Source organism: Anarhichas minor, unplaced genomic scaffold (assembly GCF_050575085.1).
Source record: "Anarhichas minor isolate MPS153535 unplaced genomic scaffold, ASM5057508v1 ptg000041l, whole genome shotgun sequence".
NCBI classification, from domain to species: Eukaryota; Metazoa; Chordata; class Actinopteri; order Perciformes; family Anarhichadidae; genus Anarhichas; species Anarhichas minor.
In genome coordinates, this window is record NW_027466487.1 from 4,570,861 (window position 1) to 4,586,231 (window position 15,371).

The 15,371-nt window shown below is 45.2% G+C and overlaps 1 protein-coding gene across 1 annotated transcript; it reads left to right on the plus strand.

Annotated features, from left to right (window-relative positions):
- The first annotated feature begins 1,788 nt into the window (after positions 1–1,788).
- On the plus strand, positions 1,789–14,969 carry rusc1 (RUN and SH3 domain containing 1). The gene is made up of 11 exons (XM_076109686.1): positions 1,789–5,044; positions 7,115–7,951; positions 9,037–9,159; positions 9,266–9,342; positions 9,842–10,016; positions 10,359–10,464; positions 10,631–10,677; positions 10,752–11,245; positions 11,332–11,567; positions 11,771–11,938; positions 12,291–14,969. The coding sequence occupies exons 1-11, from the start codon at positions 1,789–1,791 to the stop codon at positions 12,454–12,456; spliced, it is 5,685 nt and encodes a 1,894-aa protein (XP_075965801.1). The 3' UTR covers positions 12,457–14,969.
- The last annotated feature ends 402 nt before the right edge of the window (positions 14,970–15,371 follow it).

Consider the following 15,371-nt stretch of genomic DNA (forward strand, 5'->3'; position numbering starts at 1 on the left):
AAAAAATGTTTTTAAATGAACCTGCAGAGTCTAGTCGGGGCAAGCAAAACATTATATGCACAAACGAATCCTGCGTAGATCTAGAAACATGCAATTCCGCTGTTAACAATGATATTTCTTGAGTAATTCTTCGGTAAAATGTATTATCATTATCGGTTTTAACTGGAATCTAAATATTATGTATAGTAATTTAGTTATAATAGGGGCGGACGGGCCTGTATTTCAGGGCGATGCGGTTGGAGGTAGCTGCCCCCTCCTCCCCCTCCTCTCCCCCCCTCCCCGTCTCCATCAGCTCTGTGGGATCAATACATGCAGGGGTAAATACTGTTCACGGGACGGCTTGAATTACATCTGATGATATGCTGGTTTTGTGTGTTATTTCAAGGCTTTGTTGGCTTTAATGCCATTCCGACGAAGGCCCATGTGTAAGCAAGCGCTGGAGTGATTTATATTCCTCAGTGAAGTGAAGGGCACTGTGGAGGAATATAAGAGCAATAGCCTTCGGTAGATGGGCTTTTAAAAGGCAGACTCGGTGCTGTTCAGTGCTGCTGCCTGATTGTTTCATGCTCTAGTTAAATGTTCAGTCATTGCTCTAGGTACGTGTTTTTTTAATTTTTTTTACATAATTTCTTTTGATCTCACTGCCTCTCTTCAGCTTGTTAGGATGGACTGGTTCAGATAGAGACAGTCTGACTACTGTAAACTCATGAATTGAAGCTGAACATGACCGATAAGGATGACAAGTGACAGTTATTAAGCTATAAATTAACTGACAATTATTATCATGGGGATCATTTCATGTGATGTGTGTGTGTGTGTTTGTTTAAATAGATATATAGATAGATAGATAGATAGATAGATAGATAGATACAGCATCTGAAAACCAAGGAAATAGTAAAACAGATGATACTTTGCATGCAGAAAACCATGTTATATACATTTTCGATGTCTAACTGGACGTCTGAAGTCTGAAGGCACCTCAATGTTTCTAGCTGCACAGTATTGCTCAACAAAAGATTCAATATTTTTAAGTGCAGCAACTAGCAATTGTTTCATTAATAACTGACCTGTCCATCATTTTCTTGGTTAATCAATGAAGCATTTTGACTACTACAATTTTTTTTAAATGACCACAGTTTCTCAAGGTGATGAATCCAGGGTGACGTCTTCAAATGTCTTGTGTTGTTCAACTACCAGTCCAAAAGGCAAAGACATTCAGTTTACTATCATGAAAATCTTTGAAAACCAGCACATATTCACATTTGAGAAGCTGGAATCAGAGAATATTTGGAATTTTTGCAAATATTAACATAGAAGCTTATTCATTTACTGTTAATTTATAAATTGATCAATTGTTTCAGCTTGAATTGTTTTCCTTAGGTGGGGATGTTTGATAATGTGCCTTTTTTTTTACAGCGCTGTGCGTGAGACAGTGTGTGTGTGTGTGTGTGTGTTCATATCACTGCTGTTGCCTTCCAGGACTTGGGCTGTGATAATTATAAAATAAAAAGCTTGAAAGTAATTGCGTTTTAATGGATAGTCCAGATGATGAGTTTAACTCCAAAGACTAAGCCTAATATGAAAACATGTAGAGCAAGAAAAAGGTTTTTGAAAAGCAGAATTTTGCTGGTCGTTATTCACTGTGTGTCTTCTTTGATGTTACAGGATCTTGGGAGTCAAGCCAAGATGTGACCGTCACGGCGCATCATAGTTTGGATCTGTCCTTTACAACACTTGTTTCTATAGCAACAGAAATATCAGAGATTCCTGAAAAGTCCCATTCCCACAATGCAGTCCTCCAGCTGCTCCTCTCAGCCTCCAAAGCCGCGGCGCTTTGACGTCAGCAGGCGGACCAATACCGTAGCTGGACCAAAGTCTCAAGGCCCTGGTTTCCAGAGGGAGGATAAAAACATGAACACGATGACCACGTCCTCCCCACGCCGGCCTACCAAAGCTCCCCCTGCACCCACCAGGACCAGGGTGGCAGTGCAGCCTCGAGCACCAGTAACCCAGTCCAGGTTTGGCTCACAGAAACAAGGCTCCACCTTCTCCAAATCAGTTAAGCCCAAACCCAAGAGTGCTCGTGCATCTGCGGCAGCCAAAATTGCACCAGCAGCCGCATTACCTCCGCTTCCCTCCGTTCTCCCTCTTGACCCGAACTGCAACGAGCCGAGCCTCCCGTGTCTGTGCTGCGATGGCCGCTCCCCGCAGGACAATAACAGCATGTTCAACCATAACCACAACAACAACAACACCATCTCTATCAGACAGCAACTGCAGCTACCCCCACCTCCGGCCCCGTTGCCCCAGAGGCAGGATGGGAAAGGGACCAAGGAGAAGCCTCAGCCTCCCGCCAAAGCACAGGCCCAGCTGGAGGCCTCTGCCCGCCCTGCTGCCAGTCTGGAAAATGAAGGCAAGAATGCAGCCGCAAGCACTAATCTGGACAACAAGAAAAATGTAAAAGTAGAGGAAGAAGACGACGAGGAAGAGAGCAGTGGGGATTTTGATATTGATGATGTTGAAGAGGCTGACAATGATGACGACGACGACGATGATGACACCCTGGTCCCCTCATGCTGTGACTGTCCTCCCTCCCTCCTGGAGTTTTCACTCTCCTCCTCTACCTCGTCGTCCTCCACTTCTATCAGCTCCTGCTCTGATCTGGATTCTGACTGTGCAGATCAATCCGCCTCCATCTGCTCTTCTCACGACCAAGATAATCTGACAGTTGCTCTGTCCCCCAAAGGCCGCTCTCACCCACGAGCCCCTGAATGCAAACCTCCTGCGCGTTCACCCCCATCCCTTCCTCTTAGCTGCAATCCCTTCGTCTTAACATCACATTCCCCAATGTCCCCTTGCTCCCCAGATGAGGGCTACCCCTCTGCCCTGGACTCCCCTTCTCCTGACTACTTAGGGGCCAAAGGTGATTCTGAGGTCACCAAACAAGGTTTGCTTGACTTTCTAGAATCTGTTGGTGAGTTTGCGAAAATGGAGCGCTTCAGCCAGGTGATCCAAGTGGCTCGTTGGGATCTGGAGGAGGAACAACACTGGGATGTTCTGAGGGATCGGCTAGATCACTTGGATCGCTTGGAGAAGGTGAACCGGGAAGTAAAACTGGCCTACATCGCCAAACTCCACGAGGAGGGATTTGATCTTGGAGATCTGGAGGAGCAGGATCTCTCAGATGTCATGGATGAAATGGGCAACATCGACATTCCCTGGAAGTTGTATAAAAGTGGCCGAGGAGCGATGGGAGACTCTCAGGAGTTTTCAGATGCAGGGGTTGACCTCACTGCTCCATCAGACTGTGAGGATCCTCTTGTTCCTGATTCCCTCACCCCTTCTCCTGTCGAGCCGCCACCGAGACCCCCCAAACCTCCAGCGCGTCATGCCAGCGTGAGCTCTGACCTCCACACCTACATCAATATCAGTAGGGAGACCACCTCCATGGCTGTGTCCACCTCTCCTACATTGTCTAATTTCTCCCCTAACTCCTCATCCCCCACTTTCACAACTTTTAGGTGTGAGAAACCCCTACCTCCATCTCCTCCCTCCATCCCTTCTCTTCCCACCTCTAAACTGGTCCCTTACCTCACCCTTTATACCACCCCATCTCCACCTCCATCTATCCCCACCCCAACTCCTCCCATCCCTCCCCCTCGGAAGCGTCACCTTGCCAGGAAAGAGGCACAGCGGCTCGCTGCTCTCCAAACCGAACAGGAAAAGACCCCCCTTTCCCTTCCTCCTCCCACCACACGTCCCCCACCTCTGCCTCCTCCACCAGTTATCTCAATCTCCTCCTCATCTCCCCCTGCAATACCAACTCCACCTGCCCTGCCTCCTCCCCCCTCCTTCCATGCACTGGATGTAGAGATTCGGAAGCTATTAATGCTTGCTGGATTGACCCAAGCTGAGCTCCTCAAACTCAGCCCAGAACTTGGTGTTTGTGTTGGAGGGTTTGAGGAGGATGAGGTTGATGGAGATCACGTTATCTCGCTCAGGTCTGGGGAGCTACATGAGTTCAGACTAAAAGATCAGAATGAGATGAAGGACTGTGACACAGAGTTGATGGCCAGAGACAGATGGAGAAGCAGAGGCAAGATGGATGGAGATCGAAGAGCAGATATAGCTGAAGATGGCAAAACAAATGAGGAGAGCACACAAAGAACCACCTCGTTCACTGATATGGCAAGGAGAAGGAAGAGAAGCAGTGGTCTGACCTCTGACCCTAACTACAGCACTGGTTTTAGCAATACACAGGAAACCAAAACAAAGAATATGGGCTTTGAGTCTTTCCGGTATCCTGCCGAGGTGCTAGATTCACCTCCCCCTCCTCCTCCTCCTCGCCCCTTACCCCCAATCCCACCATCTGTGCCACACCACAAAATCAGCACTCTGAAGGCTAACTCTGCACAGCCTGAGCGATTTGATTGGCTCATAGCATTCACACCTGACCCTGAAGCCCTACTACAGCATCCAACCCTGGCAGTGAGAAAATCTCTTGTGGAAAATCAAAAGAAGCTCAGTTCTTCAGGGTCATCTCCAGGGTTAGCGCCAAAAGTCACGACTTTTAAAGAGCTGCGTTACCGCAACAAGAGCACCTTCCTCCAAACAAAGGTGATCACTGATCCAGACCCTGACCCAACAGTTATTACTCCAGATGCAGATATACTGTACAACCTGAGGTGGAGAAGAGAGATGGCAGGCGGCGACGGCAACCAATGGGAGTACACCTCTCAGGCTCAGGCCTTTTTTATGCAGCCGCCACCGGCCCTCACCTCAATGGCCGCTCTGAAGGAAATGCTCCAGAGAGCTGACGAGGAGGGTAGACAACCGGAGCTGTGCCCATCACAGAAGATTGGCTGCTCAGTCAGTGAGAGCAGCCTGTGGACCATGGGCAGAGAGTGGGAGGGTGAAGAAGTTAAGAGGGATGAAAATGAAAGGAAAGAAGAAGAGGAGGTGGAGGTGGAGAAGGTGGAGAAGGTGGAGGTGGAGGTGAGAGGACAAGCCGATGGCGGAAGGACTTTAGAAACAAGAACTACAGGTGAGTGGGAATTAGCATGATGGTGCAAATGATAATAAAGGAGTCAGATTAATTTAATGACATAGGGGAAGGGATCAGCGTGTGCATGCAGTTTTGTGTGTGCATGGGAGAAAATAAACACATCAAAGTAACTCAGTGTAATTTAAACAACAGAGCAGATCTGGGATGGGCGGATGATGGACAGAAAGAGATGCACAAATAACATCCTCGGACAGTGGAATAGAAAGAGACAGAAAACCAAGGGTTGACTCATTTATGGAAATGATAAATGGAACGACAGTGAAGAGATGGAGGACGAGCATGAGTCGCAGAAATGCGTGATACGTGATATGATGACAAGGGATTGACAGAAGGTGGTAGATGAGGGAAGCTAACAAGACAGTGGAAGCTGCAGAGGGAACATGAGCAATATAGAGATGGAGGGATAAAGTGAGGGGAGTGAAGGTAATATGAGGAGAAAGAGAAGGTTGGAAACTTTCCAGCCAGTTTTCCTACACTGGTTATTAAAGTGTGATGTCATCACGGCCTTATTCAATTATTCATCCACTCTTTAGACCCACGGGGAGGGGGATAATGGAATGCCCACTGAGCTCACCACCTTTCTCCTCAGTCTTTCTACCTTCAACTTCTCGTTTCTTTCTATCTGTGTCCTAAAAAAATGTCTTCCTCTTTCTCTGCCTCTTTACTGGTTTTAAATAACATCTACTTGGGATGTTCAAATGCTTTTCTCTTTCTGCCTATCCTGTCTCTCTGCTTCCCCCACGTTTACTCCCTAGAGTTGCACAAGATCAAGTTACTTATCTCTTTCAGTGCTGCAGTTTGCTACATAAACCCTAAGGATTAGATTGTCAGTCGGGTTTAAGCTTGATTTAAATTGCTCATATTCTCCACCAATCAGCTGCTAAAATTAGTTCTCTTCTTGTATAATTACTTGGGCATTATTTAACCTTTGCTTTCTGATTATAAAAGTCGCTGAATTACTAATGATTTATACGCTGCAGGAGTTTCCCTCAGAAACCCCTGCAACAAGCCAGAAATAGGTGTGTACACCTTTAAGAGACCAGGGGGTGGATCCAAGTATATGGGCCAATTGCTGAAAGCTGGTGTCAGAAAAATAGGAAGTATCATGTGTTTGTTACAGTTCAGAGACAGCTCAAGTCTGACCAAGGTATGGTTGCTTTCCAGCTCATTTTGTAGCCCATAGCCGAGCAGTCTGTCACAGGTAATTGAGGAACGAAAATTATTGTAGCCACAATCTCTTAATCTCAACAGAGACAGGCATGGTGATTGTGCAGGAACCGACAGAAGTCTGCTATCTGTTGACTGACTCAGCATACTGCTGGAGAGGGGAGGGGGTGGTGGTGTGAAAGAAGCTAGAGAGGTAGAAAACAAACGGCAGCGCAGAGAAAAAGAGAAGAGAAGGTGATCCAGAGGTGATGATGGCACTGCAGTAAATTACAAAACTGTTACACTGTTACTTTATATTCATAACTCTTACTTCAAGTATGAAATAAAAGTGAAACCAGACGCTGTAAAGAAAACCCACATTGAAATATGATGAATATTTGCGATTGATGGTGGCATTTGAGATGATGGTGTCAGTGGGGAATACGTAGTATTTCTACTGTGCAGCTGTGAGAAGTTGTGTCAAACACTCTCAAATGAAAAACTGTGGTTATTGCCCTTCATAAATCAACTCCATTGACTCTCATGCACTGACAATGTGTAAGTGTCAATCAACTGTTTGAATTGTTTAAATACTGCATTACTGCATGATGTTACATGATGACGATTTCTGCTGGAATACACTCATGACTGTGCATTTTTCTCTCGACAGACACTAACATTTTCTGCATCTCTCTCTCTCCTTCCCATTTCTCTGCCACATTTTTTTTTTGTTGCTTTAAACTTCCTTGTTTTTCTCACCCATCCATCCCATTTTGTTGTTTCCATTGTTTGTCCATGGCTCCACTTTGCTCCCTCATAATCGCTTTGCTTGTGCGCCTGCCCTCTCCATCCTGACTTCTGCACCTTCAATTTTTTGGCCTTGTTACCCTTTCCAATAAGCAGTTTCCTCCCCACCACTGTCCCTCGCCCAGTCCTCCCAACCCTATTTCCTCCACACCGCCCTCCCTTCCTATCATCCAGGCTACTGTAACTCCCAGCCCTTTGCAGATCCCAGACCCCGCAGTCATGCAGGCAGGGAGTCCACAGACAAACACTGTAACACACAGTGGGCCCCTGCTGCCGGCTCAGCTTGTATCCACAGAGATGATTCCAGCCCTGATATAAACTCTGGCTATGAATCTCTGGAAGATTTTGGTGCAGACTCTCCTTGTGATTATGGGAAGATGTTTAACACACACAGGGTCCTTACGTCTGACTCTATCTGTAATTTTGACTCTCTATACCGCAGTGACTCAGACACACACACTAAGTCAGACACACCTGTTAGTGGCACCGCAGAGGCTCCTGGTTGCACGACCCCATATAAGAACATAGATGTCATGATGACGTATTCAAACAGTGTCAGTACTATGGACTCGCTGTATTCAGAAAAGCGCACAAACTCGTGCACGGATCACAACAGCAACAAGGCCAGGACATCTAAGGAGCTTCCTCCTCTTCCTACGTATTACTTGTACCACCCAAAAAACTGCCCTCTGCACAGGGGTGCCCCTCCCCGCCTCTCCCCTATCGGCGCCCTCTCCCCTCCCCAGCGCCCCGGTGCGCCCCCCCCAGGCGTAGCAGGCTCCTACCTCAGCTCCCCGCTTTTCCCCCGCTCTCACACCTTGCCTGCCCTCGCTGCTCCCCTCTACTATCCAAACCTCTACCCTCCTATACCGCCAAGGGCGCCCGCCCTACCCCCAAAACTCTACCAGGCTCCTCCGCAGTCACGCGTGGCGAGTAAGATTTCTCTCGCTCTCTCTCTCTCCATCTTATACACTCTCTTTGTCATCTTGCTTGCATGCATGTCTGTCTGTCCTTTTTACTGTCTGTTTCTGTCTTTGGTCTCTGCCCTGCATATAGTGTCTCTCAGACTTTTGTCACTTTCTCGACCCGGGGGATTTGCAGATTTGAAAGAACTAGGTAACTGTAGCTTCTTTTATGTATCAGAAGGTAGCTCCCTGCAGGTCATCTGGTACGTCTCATCTACACTTTCCTTTCAAATCTGCAAAGGGCCTTCAGAGGGGTGACAGCTGTTCCTGTCACAGGGTGCCTAGAGTTGCTCTCATGGCTCTCCCTCTTTCCTCGTCTCCCTGTCTGTCTGTCTGTCTTTGTGTCGGTCTGGTCTGTCTCCATGTTGTTTCCGTTTTTTGCACGGTATGTTGAAATGGACACATGCATTTCATGCCAGGCACAACGCAAGTATACTTGTCCATTATGTTGTAATGTCATTATTTTAAATTTTAAGTTCAACTTTATTATCTTTGTGTACATCTAGGGCAATTTCAAAGTCCACTGCATCTTGTTCATTATATGAATGTATTTATATAACTAGTTTATATAAATCATTTTATATGAACTGTACACAACACCTGCCCTTTGAACGTATGTGTGATTGGATCTGACCTGACTGATGTGGTAGCTGATACAACTGTGTCGCCCCTAGCTCGATAGTTTCTCCTGTCTATGCTTATATTAAGTATGTATGAGTGTGAGTCAAGATTAATGCATGGGATCCTACTTATCCCTGATGTGTCCAGAAAGTTGTCTTCACAGATCCAGATGTTGAAAGCGCACCACAACCAACCAATATTTACAGGATGTCTTCACACACTGTTTGTTGTCAGTAGCACCATCTGCTTCTATCTGCCTACTCCGGTGCTCCTCATTGCTTAACTGCTCCTACTAATAACGCAATTTTTTTAGTTATGGTATTTATTTATTTATACATTTAATGTATGTGGTGACTCATTTTGCTTCTGTTGAATTTGTATCTTTTTTATACAAATTGTAGTAAGTAATTGCTCTTTTGCTGTCGCTGTCAGCTGTTCGCAGTGTCTCATTCGCTGGCTCTGTCCAGAGGACAGATACATCCTGGATGGGCGAAGATGTGAAGCATCCAATGAGAGGTCTGGGCCTGTCCGCTCTGTGCCTGCAGGACAAAAAAGGTGTGTGTCTCACCTGTGTGTGTGTTCACCTGTCCGTCTGTGTGTCTCTGTCCCTGATGTCGAGAGGTCTTACAGTTTAACCAAAGACCATTGTTCTTCCCTGCAGCTCTGGTCAGTGCGGTCAGTATGGCAGTGGAAGCCATCTTGGCCCAGTTCAGCTCTTCTCGCACTGTAGTTCAGAAGGTCAGTCACTGCTAAATTTACGTCACCAGTGGGATTTTAAATAACAGAATTAAGACGTTTTTTTCTTTGTTTCATTAATGAAAACTGTTTTGTTTCACATCACTCTTGATAACGAAAAAAAATGTCATATTGTTTTGAATTTAGTGTTCATCTTTGAAAATGCTTTCCCTCGCTTCCTTCTTGTTCTGACTCTATATATGTTGTTCCGTCTCTCCTCAGTCTTTCTCAGTTAACAAGGTACTAGAATATCTTTAGATAACCTAATCTAGTAGTCTTATGAATTTGTTTGTAAACTAACTCCAACCACCCAACTCATGTCTATTCAAATCATACCCATACCCCCCCCCCACCCCCCTTTCTCGCCAACCTCCATTTATGTGTCCCATTTTCCTTTCTTCCCTCTTTCTTGAATCATCCTTGCTGTTCTATTCCCCTGTCCCTCCCTATCACTGCACATCTTCCTCCTTTCCCTTCTTCTTGTCTGCTCACCCCTCCCTAGGCCTTATCAGGAGACAGCACTATAAATCCATCTCTGGGCCGTCTGGTGCTGCAGTGTCTCTGCCCTGCCCTCCACAGCTTGCTGACCGATGGCTTGAAACCTCACCAGAGTGACCTGATTGCAGGCAGGAGGCCAAATTCAGCCTGGGGTCTGGTCCAGGCCTCAACCAGGCCAGGTAGCACTCCAATTGTCGGAAGATTAGCATTTATAGACTTGGATATTAAGGATTTGATATTAGTTGTGTCTTGTTGTATTCCCTGGTTGATAATGATAAGCTCTGGACTTATTCTGCCTCTCATTTTCCCACACATCAGTCAATACTTGTTGATTTTAGTGTCTAAAATGCTGAATTAACAACAGGATGCAGATATTGATTGGTTTATGAGTGCCAAGTTTCACTGCAATTTTCCGCAGACCTCTGTAAGTTCCTCTCTCTCTCTCTCTCTCTCTCTCTCTCTCTCTCTCTCTCTCTCTCTCTCTCTCTCCCTCCCTTCTTCCTCTCAACCCACTTTTCAAGGTCCTAAAACTCAAGCGTTGTTCAAACTACAAGTCCGTGTTGGAGAGCTGCCTCAGCTCAGACAGAGCAAACACAGGTTCAACGCATTCCTCCTTGGTCTACTGAAGTGAGTCATGGCTCCTCATCCTTGCTGGTCTCTACTGGTAGCATGACAAGTGCTCAAATCAGTCATAACATTATCAGTTTTTTTTTCCTCATTATATTTTAATTTCCCCGCACATGTTCTCTTTGGATCCTCAGTTTTCCTGTTCTCTATTTTTCTTTTCTTCTAGTACCAAGCTTCTTGATTTCTGGCTATCTCACCTTCAGTCTTGCAGTGGTAAGTTTCCATCACTTCCCTGTCATTCTTGTGGGCATGCATGTGCTTTTAACAGTGATCTCTCTTTCTCTCAGACGTGCTAGAGACATATTACCGGCCCTCTTCCTTTATGCATCTGTCGCTGACTGCCTGCCAGCCTCTGTTCGAGGAGCTGCTCCTCGTGTTGCAGCCTCTCAGCCTGCTGACCTTCAACCTCGACCTGCTCTTCCAGCACCACCATTTAGAGCCAGACAGTCCCACTCCAGAGATCCCCAGTCCACCTTCACAGGATGCTGGATCCCAGCGGTCAACAGAGGGGTCCAAATCCAAAATCACAAGCTGCAAATATATTGAAAGCCTCTCAGAAGTAGACTTTGGAAGCCCAGAATATCGGGCAGCCAAAGAGAAATTGTCACCGTTGAGCAATCCAAAGAATGGAGTACCAGGGGAGTCAACACATAGCAGCGCTGCACCCATAAAAGCTTCGGTCACTCAGACAAGTCCTCAGCTGTTGTGGGTGCAGGAGAAGGATATTGGAGACTTCCCTCTTCCTAATGCTGAGGACAGCCTCGCTCAGCAGGCAGGACAGGTACTCACCTTTGCGTGGCTGTTCAGTGTTTGTAGTCAAATATGTTGTCTGTGATCCTGCAGAGCTGACATTTTTGTTAATCATAGGTGATCCAGCAGGGATGGGGGGCTGTGATGCGCTGGGGAGGCAGACTGAGCCACAACCTGTCTGAGCCGAACCTGAAAAAGGAGGAGGTAAAGACGGATCTGCCGGACCGCCAGGCCCAAGCAGGAAGTGACTTTGCTGCGGTCAGCAGTGGGGCTCAGGTTCCCTGGGGTTTGGGGCGGCTCTTTGGAGCCTCTAAAAGCCTCAACAGCCCACCAGGTCACACACCACCAACCAGGTTAGCCAATGAATCACATAATTCATTTGTTTTTCTTAAGCTAGAGAGAAAAGTGATGAATTTGTGAATTCAACCACTGTAGTTACATTAAGAAACTCTAAAGTCACTGTTGTACTTGTTTGGTAGCTTTATGTGATTCCTCTCTGCCCTTCTGTCCCACACTCTCTCTGTTCCACTCGTCCTCTTTGTGTCTGTCTCTGCAGGCGTCCCTCTCAGTGGCTGGCTCCTGGTGTCACTGCACTGACACGAATGGTGAGCAGCAACTCCACTCCGATAATAAGGAGGGGCCCAGAGCCCCAGGGAGAAAGTGAACCAGAGTCAGAGAAGGAGGTTGACACACTGGAGATGAAGGACAAACCCAGACCGCTCAGGTACAACCGACATAAAGTGACAGTGATGGCTGAGACGCAGTTCTGTGGATAATGTTAGCTGATTTTTGAATGTTTTAAAACTAACTTGACCAGATCTTGCACATTGCGCCTTTAAATATGAGTTGTGGCATGTTTTTTTTCCTTTTTGAAATGACTTCTTCCCCCCCCCTCCAAGAGCACCAGTGGGTGTAGTAGACACCAGGAACGCTCCTATTGTCTTTTTCGTCTTTGAAAGTCTGTAATTGGTGACTCACCATCAATCCTGTGTTGTGACTCATCCAAGGATCGACTACCTCATATGTTGTCTGTGTAGAGAATTGTGGCTGAGAAGATCTCTGCTGTCTGTCCTCAGGTCCGTACGAACGCTGTGTGACCACTCTGGAACAGGTTCGGAGCTTAGCTTCTGCAAAGGGGAGAAACTGGTGGTGTTAGGAGGAGTCGATCAGGACTGGATTCGCTGTCTTCAGGGAGACAAGGAGGGACTGGTACCTATTGGCTACACCTCCCTCATCATGTGACTTCGGTACCATAACTGCTGCACTCAATCAATAAAAAAAACAAAATGAATATATATAAATATATATATTTAGGCGAGTGTTATGGTGAGGCTTCACTACTCTAAAAGGGATATTTCACACTTGCTCGGTTTGAGTTGAGTGTATAACACCATCTGTTCTGCTTTACGTGCATCAGGAGCAGTCTGCAGCCCACTCCCTTTATGAACATATGGGAGGTTTTTTTTCCCCATCACAATCCATCCAGTTTGGTAGCATTAAACTAATGGATGTTGGCAGCAGGAATGCAGCAGATGCTGTGAAATAATGACTCGAGTCAAACTTAAATCATTTCATACCTTGATCTTGGGGTGAAGTATCCCTTTAAAATGTTCTTTTCTCAATGTCTGCATTCCTTGTCAGCCACTGATCTGAAAATGATCTCAGGGCAACTTTTGCCCGATCAACAACTTGCAGATGTGAGTGCTTTCAGATCAGAGGCTGCCTGTCATGAGGAGGCGACAGTCATATTTGGTGCCTGGTGGTAGCCACGTTGATATCTCTCGCCGTCAGCTGTAGAGAGTCGTGGCTCGCAGGTTGTCGAATGGAGAAAGGATGTGAGAGTACTGGGCCGTAGCTCCTGTTGCATACTGCGTAGTAATGTAGTGAATTGTAGCTGTGTAGATCTGTGTTCTATTGACCTTTCACCCCTATTGACCTCTCACCTTTATCGCCTGGTTCATGTGTGTTTGACATGTTTCTGCTACTATATTTGACTGTATAAATATACATAAAAAAATATATATATATAGGTATATAAATTGAGATTGATATTACCAAGATAGATAGAAAGATAGATGAACAAGAGAAAGCAGATGGTAAAACACGAGCAGCAGCTTAATACTGTGGCCACATTGAGGAAGTGGATGATTGAAAATGAATGGATTCATTCTAAATCTTTACATTTGCAACTTTACACCCACATTAAGTGGCTGTCATCCATGCAAAAAAAAAAAAAAAATGTGTAATGTGTTTAAGTATGAAATCCAGTATCTTCCCTCCTGTTTGCTTCATGTATTGCTATTGTCTTGACATCATATTCATACAATTATTAGATTTATCCTCATACCTTTAACACTGTATGCATTGTAATGTGCCATGAATGCTTTGAATGAATGCCAAAAAATATCTATCGATCCATCCATCCATCCCACACAGTTATAGAAGATAATATCAGACAAAAGCAATCTGGAGCTCATCTCTCAACTCGTCCAAAACCTCAAGAGGCCAACACGTGTCAGAGTAAACACCTCACACAACTATGCTCAACTCTTGTTCAACACTATCTGACCTTAAACTTAATGCAGTGAGAAAATCCCAGATGTATTTATGAAGTATTCATAAATGCTACTGTAAAGTCCGTAGGTTTGGTGGCTGGTCTTCACCTCATACCTCCGCTGTTGTATTTATCTTACCCCTTCCCGCCATGTTTGCTCATCATAATCATTGATATTAATGATAGTGGTAGTGGTGGAAGTGATATGTTGATTCTAACCCCATTGCTTTATGTCATATATTTATTAGTTATTCTCTAGATTCTGTATTGATGACTATGCATATGGTTAAATGTACAACTAACAGCCTTTTTGTTTGTTTTAAACTCAAAGTTTTGATTTGATGTTGGCACATGAAGCCAAAAACAATCGCTTAGATAGTTAAAGTTAATATGAAAGAGATGGATTTTAACTGGTCAGGAAAGGCTGACACTAAAGTACCTCCATTTAATACAGCAGGAAAGTTTCATTGCTCTTGATCAATCAGGGAAAGCTCAGTTCTTCAAAGTTTCCTCGTTTTATTGTGTCAATGCCATGTAGCATGACATTACAGTCACGATGGCAACTGTCCAGTAGCATTTCATCTAACCAGTGCTCATAACCTATGATCACAATAAAATGCCATCAAATGGATAACACCTAGGTGTTTACAAGAAATAATGTCTCGATAAAGATGAAGTATCAGTTGACACATTCAATTCTGTTTATATTTTTTGGTTTGTTTATTTGTGAGATTCTGGTCTAAATGCATTTGTTCGAAAGCTGTTAATTTATTGGATGTACTATTTATAGATCATGAGGTTTCTGAAAGGAATAGCTCTATCTGACCCATCTAATGTCTCTCTATCTATCTGGGTCTTGTGTGTGTGTGTGTGTGTGCATGAGAGAGAGAGAGAGAGAGTGCATACATGGCAGCGTGTTTGGCAGTGAAAGCAGAGATGAGTGTGAGCACATCGTTGTGTCTGCACATCCTGCACTTTCACTGCGTGTGTGCGTGCGTGTGTGCGGCTGCTTGCGTGTAACATTGAGATGTGTACCTCCCTCTCCTCCTCCTCTTTCTCTCTCTGGTGTCATGTAGCCTGTAGACATCCCTGTGTCCTACTATTGCATATAGTTCAGTGCCCCTCTAGTGTCAGTCACTGTCAACCTCCTGCATGTGCTTGTTTGTAAATACACCAAATAAAATGATCAGTATAAACCAAACTTGGGCAGCTGTTTGAGTCATATTTCAGCACTTAAATTGATGTTAAAAGCCCTATTAATCAGTTTATACATTAAACCATCATGGAAATATGTATGAGATACCTCACTCAGAAATATATATGTCAGTATATGTCCTGTATTTGTATCTGAAATGTGACAGGAAACTACCTACATGTGTCAGATTGCAAAGGAAGTCAAGACTGAAACCTAACTACAAATGTTGTCTTTTTTACGTTCATAGGGGACATTTCTATTACTTCTTGGTTTAGATTAAAAAAAAAAAATGGGAAAAAAATCCCAGGATACCCTCGGATGTTGTGAAGGGCAGAAAGAGGGGAACAAATCTCCGGAGTGAGCTGCAGCCCTCCCCCATCTTGTAACCGTGTTCCTTTGATATCGTCC

What these genes read in the sequence shown, in the direction of transcription:
- rusc1 (XM_076109686.1), top strand. Translation starts at nt 1,789, where the DNA reads ATGCAGTCCTCCAGCTGCTCCTCTCAGCCTCCAAAGCCGCGGCGCTTT. An exon ending in CCAGGCCTCAACCAGGCCAG is followed by an intron (nt 10,017 to 10,358) that starts GTAGCACTCCAA and finishes CCACTTTTCAAG; the next exon opens with GTCCTAAAACTCAAGCGTTG. An exon ending in TTCCTCCTTGGTCTACTGAA is followed by an intron (nt 10,465 to 10,630) that starts GTGAGTCATGGC and finishes CTTTTCTTCTAG; the next exon opens with TACCAAGCTTCTTGATTTCT.